At 49.6% G+C, this 21,453-nt stretch overlaps 1 protein-coding gene across 1 annotated transcript in view; it reads left to right on the top strand.

Moving 5' to 3' along the window:
* Positions 1 to 21,453, top strand: part of VAC14 (VAC14 component of PIKFYVE complex) — a 177,446-nt gene that overhangs the window by 78,353 nt on the left and 77,640 nt on the right. Inside the window, exon 13 of the mRNA XM_038753808.1 lies at positions 10,752 to 10,908. Coding sequence (XP_038609736.1) covers positions 10,752 to 10,908 — 157 coding nt within the window. The remainder of the gene's footprint in view (positions 1 to 10,751; positions 10,909 to 21,453) is intronic.

The raw sequence follows: 21,453 nt of genomic DNA, 5'->3' as shown, positions 1-21,453 counted from the left end.
TAGTAACCTCAACTCCCATCCCCTTGTGCATAAAGTGCAATTTGCATTAATTTGCCGTTCTGTCTGAAACTTTCTAAAATTCATAATAAGAGATAAGGGCGCGTGCTTCCTGCTGCATTTTGCAACGTTTCAGGGTGAGGCTGTGGGCTTGGTTTTACCAGGGGTGATGGAACTCTTACCCAGAGAAGCAAGTGCTGACCTGCCTGGTTTCACCAAAGAGGCCAGCAAGGGCACCGAGATAGATCATGGGATTGACCTTCAGGGAGACACCGATCGATCGGTCAGTGGTATTTATCAAACACTCAATGTGTGCCAAGCACTGTACTAAGCATTTGGGAGAGTACATTACAACAGAGTTGGTAGAAATGATTCCGGCCCACAAGGGGTGTACAGTCAAAAGGGGATTGTCAAAGGTTGTAAGAGAAGCAGCGTGGCTCCGTGGACAGAGCACGGGCTTTGGAGTCAGAGGTCGTGGGTTTGAATCCTGGCTCTGCCACGTGTCTGCTGTGTGACCTTGGACAAGTCGCTTAACTTCTCGGAGCCTCAGTTACCTCATCTGTAAAATGGTGATGATGCTGTGAGCCCCATGCAGGACAACCTGATCCCCTTGTATCCCCCCAGCGCTTAGAACAGTGCTTTGCACGTAGTAAGCGCTTAACAAATGCCATCATTATTAAGAGAATAATAATGATAATGGTAATGATGGCATTTGTTAAGCACTTACCATGTGGCAAGCACTGTTTTAAGAAAAGATAGCTGTCAGGTGAGGGGTCTAGTCCAGAAATAGTGGATTCCCTCTCCCTGCCCTCATCCTATCCGCATCCTCTCCTCTTGGCAGGAGGAAGAGGGGATCCCACATTTAGATTCCAGCCTCCAGAAACCCACAAGAAGTCTGGTGAAGCCAGGCTGCTTTTCCCAGCCACGTCACCGTCCCTAGGTTCTAGTCGCGGCTCTGCTGTGTGACCTTGGGCAAGTCACCCCACTTCTCTGTGCCACTGTTTCCTCGTCTCTGAAATGGGGATGAAGACCATGAGGCCCAGGTGGGACATGGACTGTGTCCAACCCGATCAGTTTGTGCCCGGCACACAGTAAGTGCTTAACAAATACCAAATATATTGTGTGTTGTGACCGAAGACCCAAGTGCAAGTTGGTCCCCTGTCCTGGGTTCTGGGGCTGGAATTCTGGGCCCATCTAGGCAACCAGCGGCTTCTGGTCTCCTTCAAGGCCCTACTGAGAGCTCACCTCCTCCAGGAGGCCTTCCCAGACTGAGCCCCTTCCCTCCTCTCCCCCTCGTCCCCTTCTCCATCCTCCCATCTTACCTCCTTCCCTTCCCCACAGCACCTGTATGTATGTATATATGTTTGTACATATTTATTACTCTATTTATTTTACTTGTACATATCTATTCTATTTATTTTATTTTGTTAGTATGTTTGGTTTTGTTCTCTGTCTCCCCTTTTAGACTGTGAGCCCACTGTTGGGCAGGGACTGTCTCTATAAGTTGCCAATTTGTACTTCCCAAGCGCTTAGTACAGTGCTCTGCACACAGTAAGTGCTCAATAAATACGATTGACGATGATGATGATGATGATGGTCTGGTAAACGTTTCTCAGATTTTGCTAAGTTGTTCCCAGGTACCCGGGCTGGTTGGCTCCATTGTACCACCTGCACAGAGAGCTCTGTCGAGTTGGATGTCAGAGGGGCCATCGTACTGATGATGATGATGATGGCATTTATTAAGTGCTTACTACGTGCAAAGCACTGTTCTAAGCGCTGGGGAGGTTACAAGGTGATCGGGTTGTTCCACGGGGGGGCTCACAGTCTTAATCCCCGATTTACAGATGAGGTCACCAAGGCACAGAGAAGTTCTTTTAGACTGTGAGCCCACTGTTGGGTAGGGGCTGTCTCTATATGTTGCCAACTTGTACTTCCCAAGTGCTTAGTACAGTGCTCTGTACACAGTAAGCGCTCAATAAATACGATTGATTGGTTGATTGATTAAGTGACTTGCCCAAAGTCACACAGCTGACAAGTGGTGGAGCCTGGATTTGAACCCATGACCTCTGACTCCAAAGCCCAGGCTCTTTCCACTGAGCCACGCTGCTTCTCTAATCATATTGCCATTACTGGAAACAGACTGTGTGGGCCATTTGCCAGCCTTAGTAATCATCATCATCATCATCATCAATCGTATTTATTGAGCGCTTACTGTGTGCAGAGCACTGTACTAAGCGCTTGGGAAGTACAAGTTGGCAACATATAGAGACAGTCCCTACCCAACAGTGGGCGCACAGTCTAAAAGGGGGCTCACAGTCTAAAACAGTAATGCCATTGCTGTTATAATAGCAGTGGCAAAAATGGTGCTCTCAGTGGGAACTTTATGTTTGTACATATTTATTACTGTATTCATTTTATTTGTACATATTTATTCTATTTATTTTATTTGGTTAATATGTTTTGTTTTGTTCTCTGTCTCCCCCTTCTAGACTGTGAGCCCACTTTTGAGTAGAGACCGTCTCTAGATGTTGCCAACTTGTCCTTCCCAAGTGCTTGGTCCAGTGCTTTGCACACAGTAAGCGCTCAATAAATACGATTGAGTGAATGAATGAATGAATGAACTGACTTGAAACACACTGTGGGCAGGGAATGCGTCTGTTGTATTGTCGTGGTGTACTCTTCCGAAGGATCAGTGCAGTGCTCTGCACACAGTAAGCACTCAAAAAATGCAGCTGATTGAATGTGGGTCGATGCCTGATGTAGAGGAGGTGAAAGCCTCTAGACCGTAAGCTCACTGGGGGCAGGGAACGTGTCTGTTTCATTGCTGTGTTGTACTCTCCCAGATGTTTAGTACAGTGCCCCGTACAAAGTGCTCAATAAATGATTGATTGAGTGAATGTGGGTTGATGCTTGAAGCAGAGATGAGGTGAACAGGTGTTTATTCATTCAGTCGTATTTACTGAGCGCTTTCTCTGTCTCCCCCTTCTAGACTGTGAGCCCGCTGTTGGGTAGGGACCGTCTCTATATGTTGCCAACTTGGACTTCCCAAGCGCTCAGTACAGTGCTCTGGACACAGTAAGCGCTCAATAAATACGATTGAATGAATGAATGAAAATGCTAAGCGCTTGGGAAGTACAAGTTGGCAACGTATAGAGACGGTCCCTACCCAACAGCGGGCTCACAGTTTATGATAACATCGTGTTATACTCTTCCAAGCGCTTAGTACAGTGCCCTGCACACAGTAAGCGCTCAGTAAGTATGATTGAATGTGGGTTGGGACTTGAAGTAGGAATGAGATGAAAACCTCTGGGAGTAGCCTCGAGATTGAAGGGTAAGTGACTAAGTGGAGAGAGCTGGCCGACTTCCTAACCCCCTCTCCCATTGATTAGGAACCAGAGTCTAATAATAATAATTATTATTATGGTATTTGTTAAGTGCTCATAATGGGCCAAGAACTGTTCTAAACGGTGGGGTAAATACAAGGTAATCAGGTTCTCCCATGTGGGGTTCACCATCTCAATCCCCATTTTACAGATGGGGTCACTGAGGCACAGAGAAGTTAAGCAGCATGGCTCAGTGGAAAGAGCCCGGGCTTTGGAGTCCGAGGTCATGGGTTCAAATCCCAGCTCTGCCATTTGTCAGCTGGGAGACTTTGGGCAAGTCACTTCACTTCTCTGTGCCTCAGTTCCCTCATCTGGAAAATGGGGATTAAGACTGTGAGCCCCCACCATAGGACAACCTGAACACCTTGTAACCTCCCCAGCGCTTAGAACAGTGCTTTGCACATAGTAAGCGCTTAATAAATGCCATTATTATTATTATTATTATTATGTGGAGGGGAAGGGAGTTCGACTGGAGGGAGGGCAGGAGCAAGGGATTCCTCCTTCCTCTTCCCCTCTTCCCACTCCCCACCCCCCCACCTTACCTCCTTCCCCTCCCCACCGCACCTGTATAGATGTATATATATATATATGTTTGTACAGATTTATTACTCTATTTTACTTGTACATATTTATTCTATTTATTTGATTTTGTTAATATGTTTTGTTGTCTGTTTCCCCCTTCTAGACTGTGAGCCCGCTGTTGGGCAGGGACCATCTCTAAATGTTGCCAACTTGCACTTCCCAAGCGCTTAGTACAGTGCTCTGCACCCAGTAAGTGCTTAATAAATACGATTGAATGAATGAATGAAAGGGATCGGCAGCTGGAGAGACAAGAGGGAAGCATCGTGAGTGGGTTAGCTCAAGAGGAACGAAGTCGGGGGCCTAGGTTTATATCCTGCCTCTGCCACTTGCTTGCTGTGTGATCTCAGGCAAGTCACTTAACTTTTCTGGGGTTTAGTTACCTCATCTGTAAAATGGGGATTAAGACTGTGAGCCCTATGTGGGGCATAGACTGTGTCCAACCTGACTAGCTTGTGATAATAATAATAATGATAGCATTTATGAAGCGCTTACAGTGTGCAAAGCACTGTTCTAAGCGCTGGGGAGGTTACAAGGTGATCAAGTTGTCCCACGGGGGGCCCACAGTCTTAATCCCCATTTTACAGATGACGGAACTGAGGCCCATAGAAGTGAAGTGACTTGCCCCAAGTCACACAGCTGGCAGTTGGCAGAGCGGGAATTTGAACCCATGACCTCTGACTCCAAAGCCCGGGCTCTTCCCACTGAACCACGCTGCTTCTCTGTATCAAAGAGCACGGGCTTTGGAATCAGACAGAGGTTCAAACCCCGGCTCCGCCACTTGTCAGCTGTGTGACTTTGGGCAAGTCACTTCACTTCTCTGGGCCTCAGTGACCTCATCTGTAAAATGGGGATTAAGACTGTGAGCCCCCCCGTGGGACAACCTGATCACCTTGTAACCTCCCCAGCGCTTAGAACAGTGCTTTGCACATTGTAAGCGCTTAATAAATGCCATCATCATTATTATTATTATTATTATTATTATCTACCCCAATGCTTAGTACAGTGCCTGGCACATAGTAAGCGCTTAACAAATCCCATTTTTTTTTTAAAAAAAAAGGTAGAGAATGGAGCTCTGGTTCCCTTTAGGACCTTGCTAGTATACCTCTCCTTTTCGTCTCCCAGCTCTGCGGCGTGGGATGTGCTACTCGTCACTTTTCCCTGAGGAGATGTGGCAGCGATTACCTTCATTTGTACACCCAGGGACCTTTCCCACCGCTCAGAGCCTTTGTTGTGCCCACGGTTTCCTGAACTCCAGTCTCCGGGGGTTTCTGAGCGTTCTCCGGAGCTTCTGGTTGCTCTGCTGCTGCTGCTGGGATGTTTTTGCTGCTGTCAGGTGGCCCTGCGTTCAACCATGAACTGGGCACGGGTGGTGATGTCTTTTTCAGCACAGCCGTTCTGAATTTGTCCGGTGAAGAAAGGAGCTGTACTCGGAGAACGGCAGGGGTTTTCCTGGAGAAGTGGTGTGGCCTGCTGGAGAGAGCACGGGCTTGGGAGTGAGAGGATCTGGATTCTAATCCCAACTCCACCACTTGTCTGCTGTGTGACCGCTGGCAAATCCCTTAACTTCTCTGAGCTTCAGTTCCCTCATCTGCAAAATGGGGACTCGATACCTGTTCTCCCTCATACTTAGATTTTGAGCCCCATGTGGGACCTGACTATCTTGTATCTACCCCAGCGCTTAGTACAGGCATCGGCATATACTAGGTCCTTCATTCATTCAATCATATTTATTGAGCGCTTACTGTGTGCAAAGCACTGTACTAAGCGCTTGGGAAGTCCAAGACTCATACGGTGTCACAAACCAGTCCTTGGGTCAAAATAATAGTAATTGTGGTATCTAAGTGCTTATTGTGTGCCAGGCACTATACTAAGCGCTGGGATGGATACATGTAAATGATGTTGGACGCTGTCCTTATCCTACGTGGGGCTCACAGTCTAAGTCCCCATTTTACAGATGAGGTAACTGAGGCCCAGAGAAGTTAAGTGACTTGCCCGAGGGCAACATATAGAGACGGTCCCTACCCAACAGTGGGCTCACAAATATAATAATAATGGCATTTATTAAGTGCTTACTATGTGCAAGGCTTTCTCCAGTTCCAAGAGCTTTCCTCCAGTCCAGTGTGTTCCTGCATCCCTAAGGTGCTAGTATCCTTAATTTTCCACTCAAAATTCCTTGTTTTGGAATCAGAATTCCTATATTTTAGGGAGATTTGGGCAAAACTCTTCTCCTGTTCATTCATTCATTCATTCAGTCGTATTTATTGAGTGCTTACTGTGTGCAGAGCACTGTACTAAGCGCTTGGGAAGTACAAGTTGGCAACTTAGAGAGACGGTCCCTACCCAACAACGGGCTCACAGTCTAGAAGGGGGAGACAGACAACAAAATAAAATAAATAGAATAGTAAATATGTACAAGTAAAATAAATAGAGTAATAAATCTGTACGAACATATATACAGGTGCTTTGGGGAGGGGAAGGATGTAGGGATGGAGGGGGAGGAGTTGCCAGGTAAAATCATGAGCCAAGGTCTTCCTATATGAGCATATTTTAGCTAAAATGTTGAAAACTATTTTATATTCCCTACCAAATCCAATCCTTTTAGAACATGGTACATTGCGATTGACTGAATGCTGCACCCTGTACTTGTCAGCAAGTTCATATCCCAACAGCAACTATGGGCCAGTTTCTGTAGGTCTTGCCAACCCTAGTGCAGTCTGAGAAAAGACAGAGGGCTTGTGGTGTTTGGGACTGATGCTGCCATAGTCTGGACTGAGCTACAGATGGGAGAACGGATCCCCTTCTCCAGGGAGGGGCTGGAGTAACTTATGGCCTTTTCATTCATTCATTGTCGTATTTATTGAGCGCTTACTGTGTGCAGAGCACTGGACTAAGCGCTTGGGAAGTCCAAGTTGGCAACGTATAGAGACGGTCCCTACCCAACAGCGGGCTCACAGTCTAGAAGGGGGAGACAGACAACAAAACAAAACATATTAACAAAATAAAATAAATAGAATAAATATGTACAAGTAAAATTAAATAGAGTAATAAATCTGTACAAACATATATACAGGTGCTGTGGGGAGGGGAAGGAGGTAAGGTGGGGGGTGGGGAGGGGGAGAGGGAGGAGGGGGCTGAGTGTAGGAAGGCCTCCTGGAGAAGGTGAGCTCTCAGTAGGGCTTTGAAGGGAGGAAGATGTTTGGAGGGAGGCCATTCCGGGCCAGGGGGAGGACGTGGGCCAGGGGTCGACGGCGGGACAGGCGAGAACGAGGCCCAGTGAGGAGGTTAGCGGCGGCAGAGGAGCGGAGGGTGCGGGCTGGGTTGGAGAAGGAGAGAAGGGAGGTGAGGTAGGAGGGGGCGAGGGAATGGACAGCCTTGAAGCCGAGAGTGAGGAGTTTCTGCCTGATGGTAATAATAATGTCATTTATTAAGCGCATACTATGTGCAAAGCACTGTTCTAAGCGCTGGGGAGGGTACAAGGTGATCAGGTTTTAGACTCCATTAGACTGTGAGCCCACTGTTGGGTAGGGACTGTCTCTATATGTTGCCAACTTGTACTTCCCAAGTGCTTAGTACAGTGCTCTGCACACAGTAAGCGCTCAATAAATACGATTGATGATGATCAGGTTGTCCCACGTGGGGCTCACAGTCTTAATCCCCATTTTTACAGATGAGGTCACTGAAACACAGAGAAGTTAAGAGACTTGCCCAAAGTCACACAGTTGACAATTGTCAGAGCCGGGATTTGAACCCATGACCTCTGACTCCAAAGCCCGTGCTCTTTCCACTGAGCCACGCTGCTTATCGGCCTTCTCCTCACCTCCAAGTTCCTTGATATTTCTTCTGTGAGTGTGTAGCAAAGACTCCGCTTGGTGACTCCGGACTCCTTCCAAGGAGATTTTACCTCTAGCTCCCCTCATTATTTCACTCATACGGTGTCACAAACCAGTCCTTGGGTCAAAATAATAGTAATTGTGGTATCTAAGTGCTTATTGTGTGCCAGGCACTATACTAAGCCCTGGGATGGATACATGTAAATGATGTTGGACCCTGTCCTTATCCCACGTGGGGCTCACAGTCTAAGTCCCCATTTTACAGATGAGGTAACTGAGGCCCAGAGAAGTTAAGTGACTTGCCCGAGGGCACACAGCAGACAAGTGGCAGAGCTGGGATTAGAACCCAAGTCCTTATGACTCCCAAGCCCATCCTCCGTCTACTAGGCCACGCTACTTCTAGTAGGCTGTGAATTAGAAAAACCATTCAGTAGTAGTATTAATAGTATTTACTGAATGCTTACACATTGGAAGCTCATTGTGGGCAGGGAATGTGTCTGTTGTATTGTTGGGTTGTACTCTCCTGAGCGCTTAGGACAGTGCCCTCCGTACAGTAAGTGCTTATTAAATACGATTGATTGATTCATTTGGCAGGGCACTGTACAAAGAATACACTATTGGGAATTAGACCCGGACCCTATCCCTCACTGGGGGAAGTACTCTATCTTCCTACTGGTATAAAAACGCTTTCACCTGTTCACATCCCTGTCCTCCCCACAGCGTCTAATTCAGTGTTACATCCCCAACTGCTGGTGGTGCATAGAACAGTGTCCTGCTCATAGTAAGCACTCAGTTAATGCCACTGCTTGAATGGTGTTGATGAAGGGCAGATCCCATCTGCATTAACCTGTAAGGGCAGAGGCCTGTTCTAGGTAGTTTTTTTGTTGTTTTTTGTTTATTTTTAATGGCATTTATTAAGCGCTTACTATGTGCAAAGCACTGGTCTAAGCGCTGGGGAGGTTACAAAGTGATCAAGTTGTCCCATGTGGGGCTCACAACCTTAATCCCCATTTTCCAGATGAGGTAACTGAGGCCCAGAGAAGTGAAGTGACTTGCCCAAAGTCACACCGCTGACAAGTGGCGGAGCCGGGATTTGAACCCATGACCTCCGACTCCAAAGCCCGGGCTCTTCCCACTGAGCCGCGCTGCTTCCCCAGGTGGGGAAGCAGGTGGTTCTTCCTGCCTCAGCCCCAGCCTCCATTTCAATTTCTGGGAGTGAGGAGATGCAGGATAAAACATTAGTGGGGAAATAATAGCAATAATAATCAATCAATCAATCGTATTGATTGAGCGCTTACTGTGTGCAGAGCACTGTACTAAGCGCTTGGGAAGTACAAGTTGGCAACATATAGAGACAGTCCCTACCCAACAGTGGGCTCAGTGGTATTTGTAAAGCGCTTATGTGCCAAGCATTGTACTGAGCCGTGGGGTAAATACAAAATAGTCAGGTCGGACATAGGGCTCCTGCTCTAGGTAGGAGGGAGAGCAGGGATTAAATTCCCATTTTACAGAATAGGAAACTGAGGCTGAGAGAATGAAAGTGACTGGTCTAGCAGCAGACAAGTGGCAGGGCTGGGATAGAACCCAGGTCTTCTGATTCCCAGGCCTGGGCTATTTCCACTAGGCCATGCTCCTTCTCAAAAGACAAAGGTTCTGCCTCCAAAAAGACCAGGTCCTAAAGAGAGACATCATAGGAGTGATGGGCAGGGGTCCTGGAGGAGGCTGGGAGAGCACACCTGTTCTGTAGCTCTTTTCTCGTTCTCCTCCTGCTCTCGCATCCTTGCTCTTTCCATGGAATATTCACTGCCCGCTCTTCCACTGAGAGTGGGGAGTCAGAATTGAAAAATGAGGGGTGATCCTCCCGTTCGATTTCTGTCTTCTCTTTCTGGACTTTTGAGGGGATGCTACCCATAAAAAGAAACGTCCTGACGTTTGGAAACCAATTAACCTTGCACCTCAGACGCTGAGCTGAAAGTAACGATCCTTGCTGGCCCCAGGTTTTATAACTGCAGAGAGATTTGTGCTTTTTGTGTCTCGTGCCGGAGGTAGGTTCAGCATTGTTGTGCCCAGTACACAGAGCGGGAAACTGAAGCCCAAGCCACGGGGAGGGGAGTGGCAGGGGGGAGCTGCCCAGTGTTACATTATCGTATCCTCAAGATTTCCCTGAAGTCTCTATGTAGCAGTATCCAGACCCTCTCTTAATCCCCGGATCGTTTCTTAGGCCTCTGGACAACATTGCCTCTCTGGAGAATGCGGTATTTGACCAGGATCTGAAATTTCCTGTCACAGCAGGACAAGGAACCATAATCTGAGCTAAACATCTAGTTCCCATAGCTCCTCTTCCACAAAATGCCCTGCTTCTCTGCCAGACTGTTAACTTGGTGAGATTAGCCCGTCGAGTCCCCTTCGCACCACTTTTCCTCCCCGCTCCACTGCTTCCTAGCATTACCCTGACTGATCCTGGTTCATATAGTTGGAAAGATAGTTGAAAAGCAGTGTGGTCTAGTGGAAGGAGCACAGACCTGAGAATCAGAAGACCTGGGTTCTAATCCCCACTCTGCCACTCGCCTGCTGTGTGACTGTAGGCAAGTCTCTTAACTTCTCTGTGCCTCGGATCCCTCATCTGTAAAATGCGGACAAAACCGTGAGCCCAATGTGGGACCGGCACTGTGTCCAATCCAGTTATATTGTATCTGCCCCAGTGCTTAGTACAGTGCCTCACATTCTTGCACAAGTAACAAATACCGTTAAAATTTAAAAAAAAAACATGTAAAGAACTAGATGTTTCCCACCTTGAATTTCCCCCTCCCAGAAGCCGTTTAGATGCATCTCTCTTGCCCACCCCAGCATCTCCAGCTTGTTGGAGAAGGGTTATCTAATCCCAGAAAGGTTATAAAGCCATTGTCCTTGTCTTCCAGCTGAGGTTTTTCAACTCAACTCCTCTGCTTCTCTTCCCCAGGTTATCCTGAAGGATCTGGAAGTTTTAGCAGAAATCGCTTCCTCCCCTGCCGGTCAGACAGAAGGCCATAGCTCTTGCGACAGCCCCGACCTGCGAGTCAGTCAATCAGAGCTGCAAGTGCCTGCCCCCAACAAGAGCGGTCTCCTGAGTCCCCTTGGTAGGTACTCCTCGTGCCCTAAACTGGTGCGGGAAATGGTTCCCTGAGCCCTCCCTCCCTTCCCTGCATCCTGGCTGTTGTCATTTTCCTTCCAGAACTGGCCAGAGGCTATGGAGGCTGGTCATTCCCAAGTCCTGGAGCCCAGCCAGGCTCTCTGAGTAGAGCGTTTCTCTGTAAGAGTTCATCGATCAGTTTCCTGTTAGAGATTTCTCTACCCCACCGAAGTGCTGCAGACGCTCGCAGGCATCTCCCCTAGCTCGCCTCCCACGTTGGGCTGCAGGGACTCCCAGTTCGTCTCTCTTCTTTCCATCTCTGTCTTCCTGCCCATCTGGATCAAAACCATGGGACTGCTTTGGCGCTGTTAGCTCCCTGTGACCGCCCCGCTGCTTCCCCGGGGTAGATAGAGCACCGTTCTGGTTTCACTCCCTGCCTGGAACAGGCCTGGGAGGATGAAGTGTCGGGGGGTCCCCAGGGGCCTGTCTGTGAAGAGGAGCTTCACACCTGCCCTGGGAGAGCTGCAGAGGTAGGCTTTCTGTGCAATAGTTGCCAGGGGCCGTGAAGTCTTCTGGATTCATCAGGAGAACGTTGGTTGGGTGGTTCAAGAAGTAAAAATAGTTTGGCAGGCGACCTGGGCTGGGGGAGGTGGTGGGGGTGTAGGGTATTATTCGGTCATGATGCTTCAAACCCAGCCCCAGTTTAGAAACTCTCCCCCTCCCCCTTCTCTTCTCTCCTTCCTTTCCCCCAGCAGCTTGCTTTCCTTGGCCTTCTCACTTTGATCCCCCCCTGCCAGGCTCATGCCAGCTTATGGAGAGGAAAAGTAGAGGGTCAGTATCGGTGGAAGATGTTTCAGTTCTGGAGCTGATCCCGACAGGATCTCATTTGCCACGTCAAGCTGGGGATTGCAGCATCCTACACTCCTTCCCCTAAGATTAGAAGCAAAAAAGAGAAGCTCCTCAGGACAGGAAGGGTTTGGGGCCTCTGGGCACTAGGAGCTCTTACCCAGAAATTTCAAATTGCATGGGTATGGAGCCTGTGTAAACCAATACTTTCTCTTCTACAGTGCCCATCGCTGCCCATCATGGGACTTAAAACAGAGGGTTCCTTCGACTGGGATGGCCATGATCCCACCCTGCCCAGAGCCGCCCATGAAGCCGGGGAGCAGTAGCTCCGTAGGGCGGTGGCAGCCTTAAAGATCATCACCTGGCATCTAGAGAATGCCAGGGTAATCTCTCACTTCCTGAAAAACTCCTATAAGCTGTAGTTGACTATGGAAAGAAGAGGGAGAGGCATCTGAGTTTTCACCTATTCCCATCCAGGGCCCACGCACAGCGGCTCTGAGCCTAACATCTTCTCCTCCTCCATTGTAGGCATACACCAGTGTAGCACACATCAACTGCAGCATGGTCCTAAATTCCCACTTATTTCCAAGCAAAAGCAGAGAGAGGATTGGGACTCTGCAGCACTCCCTCAATTTCTCACATTTCCTCCAGAATGCCGCTGTTGCTCCTGTTCCCCCTGCCATCAAGTTGGGCTTCCTGTAGGTATTTAGTGGATGCAGTCAGGAAAGCCGAGTCCTCGCTTCCTGAACCCTCAACCCAGATTCGGTTCTGCTTCAGTAAGCTTTACCCTCATCAAGGCTGCCTAGCTTTTCTTCTTCTAAATGGAGGAGTTTGAGAAAGATTCAGACATAAGATGCTCAGATGGATGAGGTGAGGCCGATATACAAGAAAGAGGAGTTTTCTTTGCATGGGGAGAGGTGAGAAGACGACATGACAGGACACTGGAGCAGAGGTCAGGAGGAAGAAGAAGCAGCCGATCCGGGCCTCTAGAAGAAAGGAAGGGCTGAGGAGAGAAAAGGTCAGGTGGGTGGCTCTGGAATCATGGTGGCTTCAGGGTTAGCTCCATGTCTTCTTAACTGCCTCCAAGTTGTCAAAGAAAGAAAGACAGTCCCTGAAATGGCAAAGCCTAGTGGAAGGCTTGCAAGAATAGGAGCCCGGAGACTGAAGTTCTCGGCCCAGGATAGGCACTGTCTCCTTGATGCTTTTTGGTGGCCTCGAGCAAATTGTTTAGTCTTTATGGCTTCCGTCTCCCTGTCCACAGAAAAGTCCCCCTTTCCCTTCCCTAAAGGGTTGTGGAAAGACCAAGGAAGATAAGCTTAGGAAGTACCTTTGTGTTCTGAAGAGAGGGGCCAGATAAATGGAAAAAAATGTTAATGACCAGAATTGGTGAGATTCAAAATTGGAATAGGATAGGACCGGTTGGGGTGGGGGTAGGTGAAGAGGGTAGAAGCAGAGACAGGAAATGGGCGGTGTGGAGTGGGAGCTGAGGAGAGCCTAGGAGAAGGAAATGGGGGAGGAAGAAAAGCGAGAAATTGGAGCATTTGCATCCCTGTCTTTTGGGGGGTTTTATGGTATTTTTTAAGTGCCATGCACTACTAAGTGCTTGGAAGATGCAAGGTAAACAGATGGTACATGTCCCACAAGAGTTTCACAGTCTTGAGCTCCATTTTACAGATGAAGTAACCGAGGCTCAGAGAAGTGAAGTGACTTGTCCAAGATCGCACAGCAGAAAAGTGGTGCAGCTGGGATTCGAACTCAGGTCCTATTACTCCCAGGCCCGTGTAAGCCACGCTGCTTCCCTCATCCCTCTCCCATCCCAGGCCACGGTAAGGCAGGCAGTGATGCGGGAAGATGAAGGGTAGCCAGCAGATGCAACCTAACCTCCCAGCATCTCCACCGCACCAAACCTCTCTCTTCCAGGCTGGAGATGGAAATAACCAGGGCATTTGGGCCAGATCCACCCACCACCTGCTCGGGAAAGACAGAAGAAAGGTTCCGTCCCACCACCCCAGTTGAAAATGAGACCCTCGACATGGCTTATGGCAGGACAAAACTCCAGAAGGCAGGATTGGCCCACCCAAGTTGGGATTTTTATTCTCCTCATCCTCCATCTGTAACATAGAGGGGGCCAGTCGCGGGACACACACCTTCCCCATCCCCCTCCATTTGGGTGAGGAAACTAACCCCCAGAGAGGGTTGCAGAACCAGGACCAAAACCTTGAAACCTGCGCCCTTGCCTGCCCGTGGCTTTTCCCTCGTCCCTCAGCAGAAGGTAAAGGGGCGGCCCTGATCTCGAACGAGGGTACACGCCAGTGGCAGAGGATGTTTGGGGCGGCTGCTCGGAGTGGAAAGGGCTGCAGGAAGGATGCAGGGGATTCGGGCTTCCTTGTTCTTGGGTTCCCCTTTGGCTTCCCTTTTCTGGCTGGAGTTTCTCATCTGAGGAAGGGGTCCCTTTTCCTTCCTCTTTCTCCCGCAGCACACGGAGATCAGAGTCCACAAGGCCAGACCCTTTTCCTGTGTGTAAATAGCTTCTCTCTCTTTGTTTTCAGGGACTCGGCATTGAAAACTGGCAGTGCAGATCTCTGCACTGTCCAATCTCTGTCTTTGGTGATGGGGGGGGTTGAAAAGTACTGATAAGGATGGAATCAGAGGGGCTTGTTGGGGGGCAGAATGGTCCTGCTGCCATATTGACTCTGCAGATAAATAAGCCAGCCGACATTCGGGAGTTGGAATATGGTGGGGAGGAGTTGGAAGTGCAGCCTGGGGAGAGATAGGATTGTGACCATCTTCATGAGAGGTGGTCGGGGCCCAGGGAAGCTGAAAGTCAGGTCCACCAGGTTGCCCCTCAAAGGGTTTGCTTTGGATGCAGATGGGCAGAGTTACTGATTGCCGTTGCTTCTTCCTCCCTCCCCTGATTATTGTTCCTCATTCCCAGCTGGGGAGAACAGCCCCTGAAGAATCCCGGGGGGTCAATCCGTGGAAATAAGTTTCCTGAGGATGCAGGTTGAAGTGGCGGAGACACTGGGAAGGAATGGAGATAGGCTCCATAAGATGCTCACTAGGGCTAAAGGAAAACCAAAAGTCATCAGGCTTCCAGCCACTCTGTGTTGCGCAGAGCTCCTGATTGAGGTGGAATGGAAGAAAAATACCCTCTTGGGTCTCATTGTGACTCAGCTCATTCCTGAGCCCTTTTCTTCCCACCCACCACTTGGTTATTGGAGTGTGGAAAAGCCTCACTGAGCACCTCAGAAGAAATGGCACTACCCCTCCGAGGCTTCAAACAGGGGCTCAGAGCCACGTTGGTCAGAGGGTTATTGGCAGGCTTCTCTGTCTCCCAGAGCTAGCTGCCAGGCCTCCGCGGGGCCTTTCACTCGATGTATCTGCCGCACAGCCGGAGGCCCCGCTAGGAGCCGTTCCCTTCTTGACTTCTCTAGACGGAGGACCTTCCCCTGAAGTGACTGCCGGACAGGTTGTGGAGATCCCAAGACCTTGTTTCCTCAGCCAAAGGGCCTTTTTCTACCCAAGAAGAGATGGCGCTCGTTTTGGGCCCCAGGTCGTCCGCCCTAGGAAATTCTGTCCCCTCGGTCCCTTCTTTAGAGGGCACGGGTGGTGTCTGCCATTCTCAAACCCACCCAGTGCTTTGGGGTGAAATGCCAGGGTGGGCTCGAGCTTGTCTCCTGGGAGCACCGCCTGCGGTGAGTGACCCATCAGGAGAGAGGCGCTGAGGTATAGGAAGTCTGATGGACTTTTCACCTGATCCTTGAAGTGCCATCATTCTCCCATCCAGTTGCAGGTCCAGGGTGGAACAGTGACTTGGTTAGCTCCAGGTCCCTCAGCAGAGCTGGCGGTGACAGCCTGTGTCACCCGACTATCTTTCCCTTCTTTTTCTCCCCTGCTTCTGCCCCCATCCCCAACCCCTAGTAGAATGTGACCGCCTGTCTGTCTCTCTCCACAACCCACCCTGCCTTCCTCTCTTTGAATCCTTGAGCAAGTGGCTAAAGGCTAATCAAGGTGGCTATAACCCAGCCCTGTAGGACTCCAGGCTTTGGTCCCCAGGAGAAGGGGCTGCTGAATTGCTCAGTGCTGGTGGCTTCCTCTTCTTCCTATTGCTTTAATCTGGCAGAGTCTGCAGCCTCTCCTAAAGGCAACGTCGTTTTCCTACTGTTGGCACCCAAACCTCACTTCCGCCTGTCACCAAATACTTGGGCAGGAAAGGTAGTATCCCTTCCTTCCCATCTATATCTCTGACTCTTCTGTTGCTCACTTGTTCCTGTACATGCGGTGCCGAAGAAGCGTTAGTCTTCTTCCCTCCCCGCTGACCTCCGATCGCAGGGTTTGGCTCCCAGCCCTCCCTCTCTTCAGCAGCTGTTTTCCGGTGAAGGGTCGGTATGCATTTCCCCTTTCCCCCCCGGCCTACCGTTATCTACTAGAAATTCCTGCTGGGATTCTGCTCTTACTCACTGCCTGATCTCACTGTAAAGGCTGCAGCCAGGAATCAGTGCTGGAACGGGTTGGTAGTCTCTTATCCTCATTTGCCTCCGCAGGGTCGGTAAACCGACAGGAAATACCCTTTAAGCACTTGATATTCACCCCACCCTCAGCCCCACAGCACTTCTGCATGTATCCTTATTTATTTATCTATTCATTGATTTATTTACTTATGTTGACGTCTGTCTGGCCTCTAGCCTGTGTGTTCCTTGTGGGCAGGGAATGTATCTACCATCACTCCCAAGTGCTTAGTACCATCCTCCGCACTCAGTAAGCGCCCAATAAATGCCATAGATTGATTGAAATATATCCAGAACCAGATTTTGGGACTGAGTTCCCCCTGCCCCAGATCCATCCATCCATCGCTGGTGTGGGGGTTGGTTATGTCCCCCACCCCGGCCCCTACCCAAGTAAAGGATCTCTGTTCTTTATTAATCAGTGGTATTTACTGAGCGCTTACTGTGTGCAGACCACTGTACTTGGGATAGTACAGTACAACAGAGTCGGTAGACATGTGCCTGGGGATGCCATCTCCTTACTTTGGCATTTCTTCCCCAATCAGAAATAATATTTATTGAGGACCCACTGGGATTGGAAAGTTCAAAACAAAGAAGCGATGCATTCCCTTTCTAACTGGGCACTGCTGGGCACCAGAAAGTCTATGAGGGGAGAGCACAGCATGTAAATATTGCCAATAACAATATTTACAACTAGTAGGAATTTCCTCATGGTGCCATTCCATCACCAGTGGACCAACAATGGGCCTAGCTGCTTCCCCACCCCTCCTTATCTCTTTTAAGAGAGCAGATGTTCCACACCAGCTCGCGGCCTCCGTCCCCCCTCAGCACTTCGGCCGCCTCCTCAGAGCAGGCCGGTCCAGGGGGCGGGGAGGTGAGGCGGGAAGGGACACACCATGTTAATCTAACTAAGTGGCTGACATTTTCACATCTGGCTTTGGTGAACCATAACTTGCATTGTGTGCGTTGGGAACAGGGCTATTTTTATCCTGACATGTGAGGTTCCTTCACGTCATCCGCGCAACTGAAATCCAAAACATCCCAGGGACGGTTGTTTGCGAGACATTCTGCAGATTCTCATGTCGCCACATCAGGTTTCACTTAGCAACATCTGCAGAGCCCGGCTCCCCAGCCACCAACTAAACCGGAGCTGGCTTTGTAGACAGAGCGCTCCCAACTGCATCCGTCTGCCTCTCGCCTTCGGCCCGGTCACGTGAGCTGCTCAGCTGAGGCTGGACAGAGGTCTGTATCTCGCCCGAACTGAAAACGCGAGATAGAGATAGGAAGAAGCTTACTGGGAGCCCTTACCGTCTTCTTGAGCTGCCAACTTCATTGTTAGTTTTTCTTGAGCGCTTACTGTGTGCAGAAGACTGTACTGAGCAAGTGGGAGAGTACAGTACAACTCTGCACACGGGAAGCGCTCAATAAATACGATTGAATGAATGAATGAACAGTTGGTAGACATGTTCCCTGCCCGCAGAGAGCTTACAGTCTAACACGTAAAGCCCTGCCTTTCCATCCCACTGATTGCATGGAACATTTGAAAAGCGAAAACCCTCTTTTACCTCCGCCCTTCAACCCCATGGATGTACTATGCTTGCCTCAACCCTAAAAGCCAAGCCCATGATAGTCCCCTTGCCCACCCATAGTTGTCGTGGCAAGATTGTGTTGCCCACCCTCCCCCCCACCTCTGCCAAATCCAGGGGTTCTAGATTTGGCTGTTATCCAGATTGCACCTGTGGATGGAAAGAAGGAAGAGCTCTCCTGCCTAACCTGTGATTCATGTCCTTAAAGAGGGAAGCCTTTCTACTTGGGACTGGTGAGGAAGTGGAGGTATGGAGATGCTATGGTTGAGGGAAGTGCACATTTAGTGAGTGACTATTTAGTAAGTAAGCGCTTAACCCCTCCCCCGTAGGAAAAAGGCATATGTCGTGCTCTCCCGGCTCCCACTAGATGTTGGATAAATGCCGTCGAGGGACTGCCAGACAGATATTTCTCTGCTGGGCCTACAGTTCTTCTTAGTAGGATCCTTCTGCCCCAGGCCCCAGGATCGGCCAGTGGGTCCTATGCTGTGACGGGAAAGCCATTTCAGCAGAGCGTCATTTTAACCGAGGATTCCTGTATCCACAGAGGGCACTGCCTGGCAAATGGGAGCCCCAAGCTGCCTCATTTCAGCTCCATTTCCCACCTCTCAGTTTCCCAGAGAGACGGGGGCTGTGTGTTTTTTCCCGCCGCTGTTGGCAACAGTGTCATCCCTGTGTGTGCACTTTAGGTCTTGGCAGAGCTCCCCTCTGTTCAAGGGGAAGCCAGGCCTTGCTCAGCCTTTTCCCTCCGCTGCGTGCTGAGCACAGGAACAGCCTCCCATCTGCTCCTCCGCCTTCTAAACCTTCCTTCCCCACGAATCGGGGCGCAGATTAGGAAGTTTCTGTGTAATCTCCCCAGCTCCGGGACTGAGCTTCTCTTGGGCTCCGGCCCACCGGGCTGGTCAGAAATGCCGCTCTCCCTGGGTATGTTTCGGCCCTCGGCGTTCCCCGCCAACTCCCCCGTTTTTGCAGGTATCTCTGCAGAGAAACTTCAAGGTCCCCCTGCCCTTAGAGGCGTATCTCTTCCCAGCTTGGAGGAGATAAAGTTTAGATTGAAGGTCGGTAATTCTGGCCCAGCTCTTTGTGTGGGGGAGACCTAAGAAGATGCACGGAGGCCGCCGTTCAGCGTTGCCAGAATTTGGAAAGCAGCTTCACCTGGATCGGGTGAACTTCCCCCGTTGGCAAGTGCCGCACAGTGTGCTTGCCTTAACTCTGGCTTCCCCGTGAACCTGCCCCGTGGGGGCAGCTGCCCGGTCTTAAACGTTCCCTCGCTGTTTGTTGTTTTAAATCCTCCCGGTGTCCGCGGGAGCACTGGCCAGGCACTGGGCTAAGAAGCTTTTCCTTAAGGAATTCCGGTAAAGGATTTGATTTCGTCGGCAGGTTTTCTACCAGATCGTAGGCTCCTTGAGAGCAGGGATCGTGTCTCTTCCTGGCGCCGCGCTGAACTCTGCAGTGGCCAAGTGGGAAGGGCTCAGGGCTGGGAGTCAGGAAAATTGGCTGCTAATGCCAGCTCTGCTGCGTGTCGTCCGGGTGACCTCGGACAGGTCGCCTGACTTCTCTGTTTCTCAGTTTGGGGATTAAATATCCGTTGTCCTTCCCCTTTAGACTCCCAATCCCATGTGAGCGAGTGATTCTATCGATTTCGGGGCTTAGCACACAGTGCTTGGCACACAGGGAAGCAGCGTGGCCTAGTGGAAAGAGCAGGGGCCTGAAAGTCAGGGGACCTGAGTTCAAATTCCGGCTCTGCCGTTGCCCTCTGTGTGAGACCTTCAGCAAGTCACTAAAATTCTCAGTGCCTCACGTTGCCTCATCTGTAAAATGGGGATTTAATACCAGTTCTCCCCCTTAATTAGATTGTGAGCCCCGTGTGAGACAGCAGCTGTAACCCATTCGATCATCTTGTATCTACCCCAGCACTTAGTTCAGGGCATGGCATATAGTAAGCACTTAAATGCAATAATTATTACATAGTAAGTGGTTAAGACATACCGTTCTCCAGGCCTCAAGCCCCCTTCCCTCCCCACTTTTACCGGAATGCCCCAGGTAGAATCTTGGTGCTGCTCCGACCTTGGCTAAAAGGATCTTTAGGTAACCTCTTATCTACTCCAGGCCTTCCAACAGTGTTTGACTCACAGTAAGTACTTAACAGATACTTCATTATCAGTAATTATTACCTAGAGGTCATTCAAGTTGATCTCTTTCACACAGATGCCCCCTAGGAATGAATCTCCCAAAGCCTCTTGAGTCACCCAGTTCAGCATGTGAAGGCCTCAGGTTGTTATTGGTGAGAGATGGCAAGGTCAGAACAGCCAAGCTAAGTCAAATTGGGCAGTGGGTCTGTGGGTTTCTTGAATCTTAGAGCCCTGGACCCTGTTGAGCCACTGAAGGACTCTATCACGACACCCCCAAAGTAGCCAAGTGGAGTCCGGCACAGATTGACGATCTGGGGCCTAGTCGGAGATGAGCAAAAGAGCCATCATGGAGTTATATTGTTATATTGTACTCTCCCAAGCCGGCTCTGCCAGTTATCAGCTGTGTGACTCTGGGCAAGTCACTTCACTGGGCCTCAGTTATCTCATCTGTAAGATAAAGACCGTGAGCCCCACGAGGGACAACCCGATCACCCTGTATCCTCCCCAGCGCTTCGAACAGTGCTTTGCACATAGTAAGCACTTAACAGATACCATCATTATTATTATTATTGCTTACTCTGCAGCAGTAAGTGTTCAGTAAATACGATTGATTGAATCTGGTCTGGTCAGGACCAGGAGCAGACCCGGACTTCAGTTTGTGGTGGCAGTGGAAGTGCTGCTGGGCGCCAATGCTACTCACAGGAACAACTACATTTTTTTATGGTATTTCTTAAAAAACTTACTGCGTGCCAGGCACTATCTCCCATTGTACTTCCCAAGCGCTTAGTAATAATAATAATAATAATAATGGCATTTATTAAGCACTTACTGTGTGCAAAGCACTGTTCTAAGTGCTGGGGCATACAAGGTGATCAGGTTGTCCCACGTGGGGCTCACAGTCTTAATCCCATTTTACAGATGAGGTAACTGAGGCACAGAGAAGTTAAGTGGCTTGCCCAAGGCCCCACAGCTGACAAGTGACGGAGCCGGGATTCGAACCCATGACCTCTGACTCCAAAGCCCGTGCTCTTTCCATTGAGCCACGCTGCTTCTCCTTCTTAGTACAGTGCTCTGCACACAGTAAGCGCTCAATAAATACGATTGATTGATTGGTTGATTGATATAGGGCCCTGGGATGTTTTGTTTTGTTGTCTGTCTCCTCCTTGTTAATGATGTGCATCTCTCTTTATTTCTATTTATTCTGATGACTTGACACGTGTCCACATGTTTTGTTTTGTTGTCTGTCTCCCCCTTCTAGACTGTGAGCCCGTTGTTGGGTAGGGACCGTCTTTATATGTTGCCAATTTGTACTTCCCGAGCGCTTAGTACAGTGCTCTGCACACAGTAAGCGCTCAATAAATATGAATGAATGAATGAACAAGCTAATCAGGTTGGACACAGTCCATGTCCCACATGGGGCTCACAGGCTTAATCTGCATTTTACTGATGCGGTAACTGAGGCACAGAGAATGTAAGTGACTCACCC

The sequence above is a fragment of the Tachyglossus aculeatus genome, chromosome 11 (genome assembly GCF_015852505.1).
Source record: "Tachyglossus aculeatus isolate mTacAcu1 chromosome 11, mTacAcu1.pri, whole genome shotgun sequence".
Lineage (NCBI taxonomy): Eukaryota > Metazoa > Chordata > Mammalia > Monotremata > Tachyglossidae > Tachyglossus > Tachyglossus aculeatus.
The sequence above is the reverse complement of the archived record's forward strand: the minus strand, read 5'-3'. Positions and strand labels throughout refer to the sequence as shown.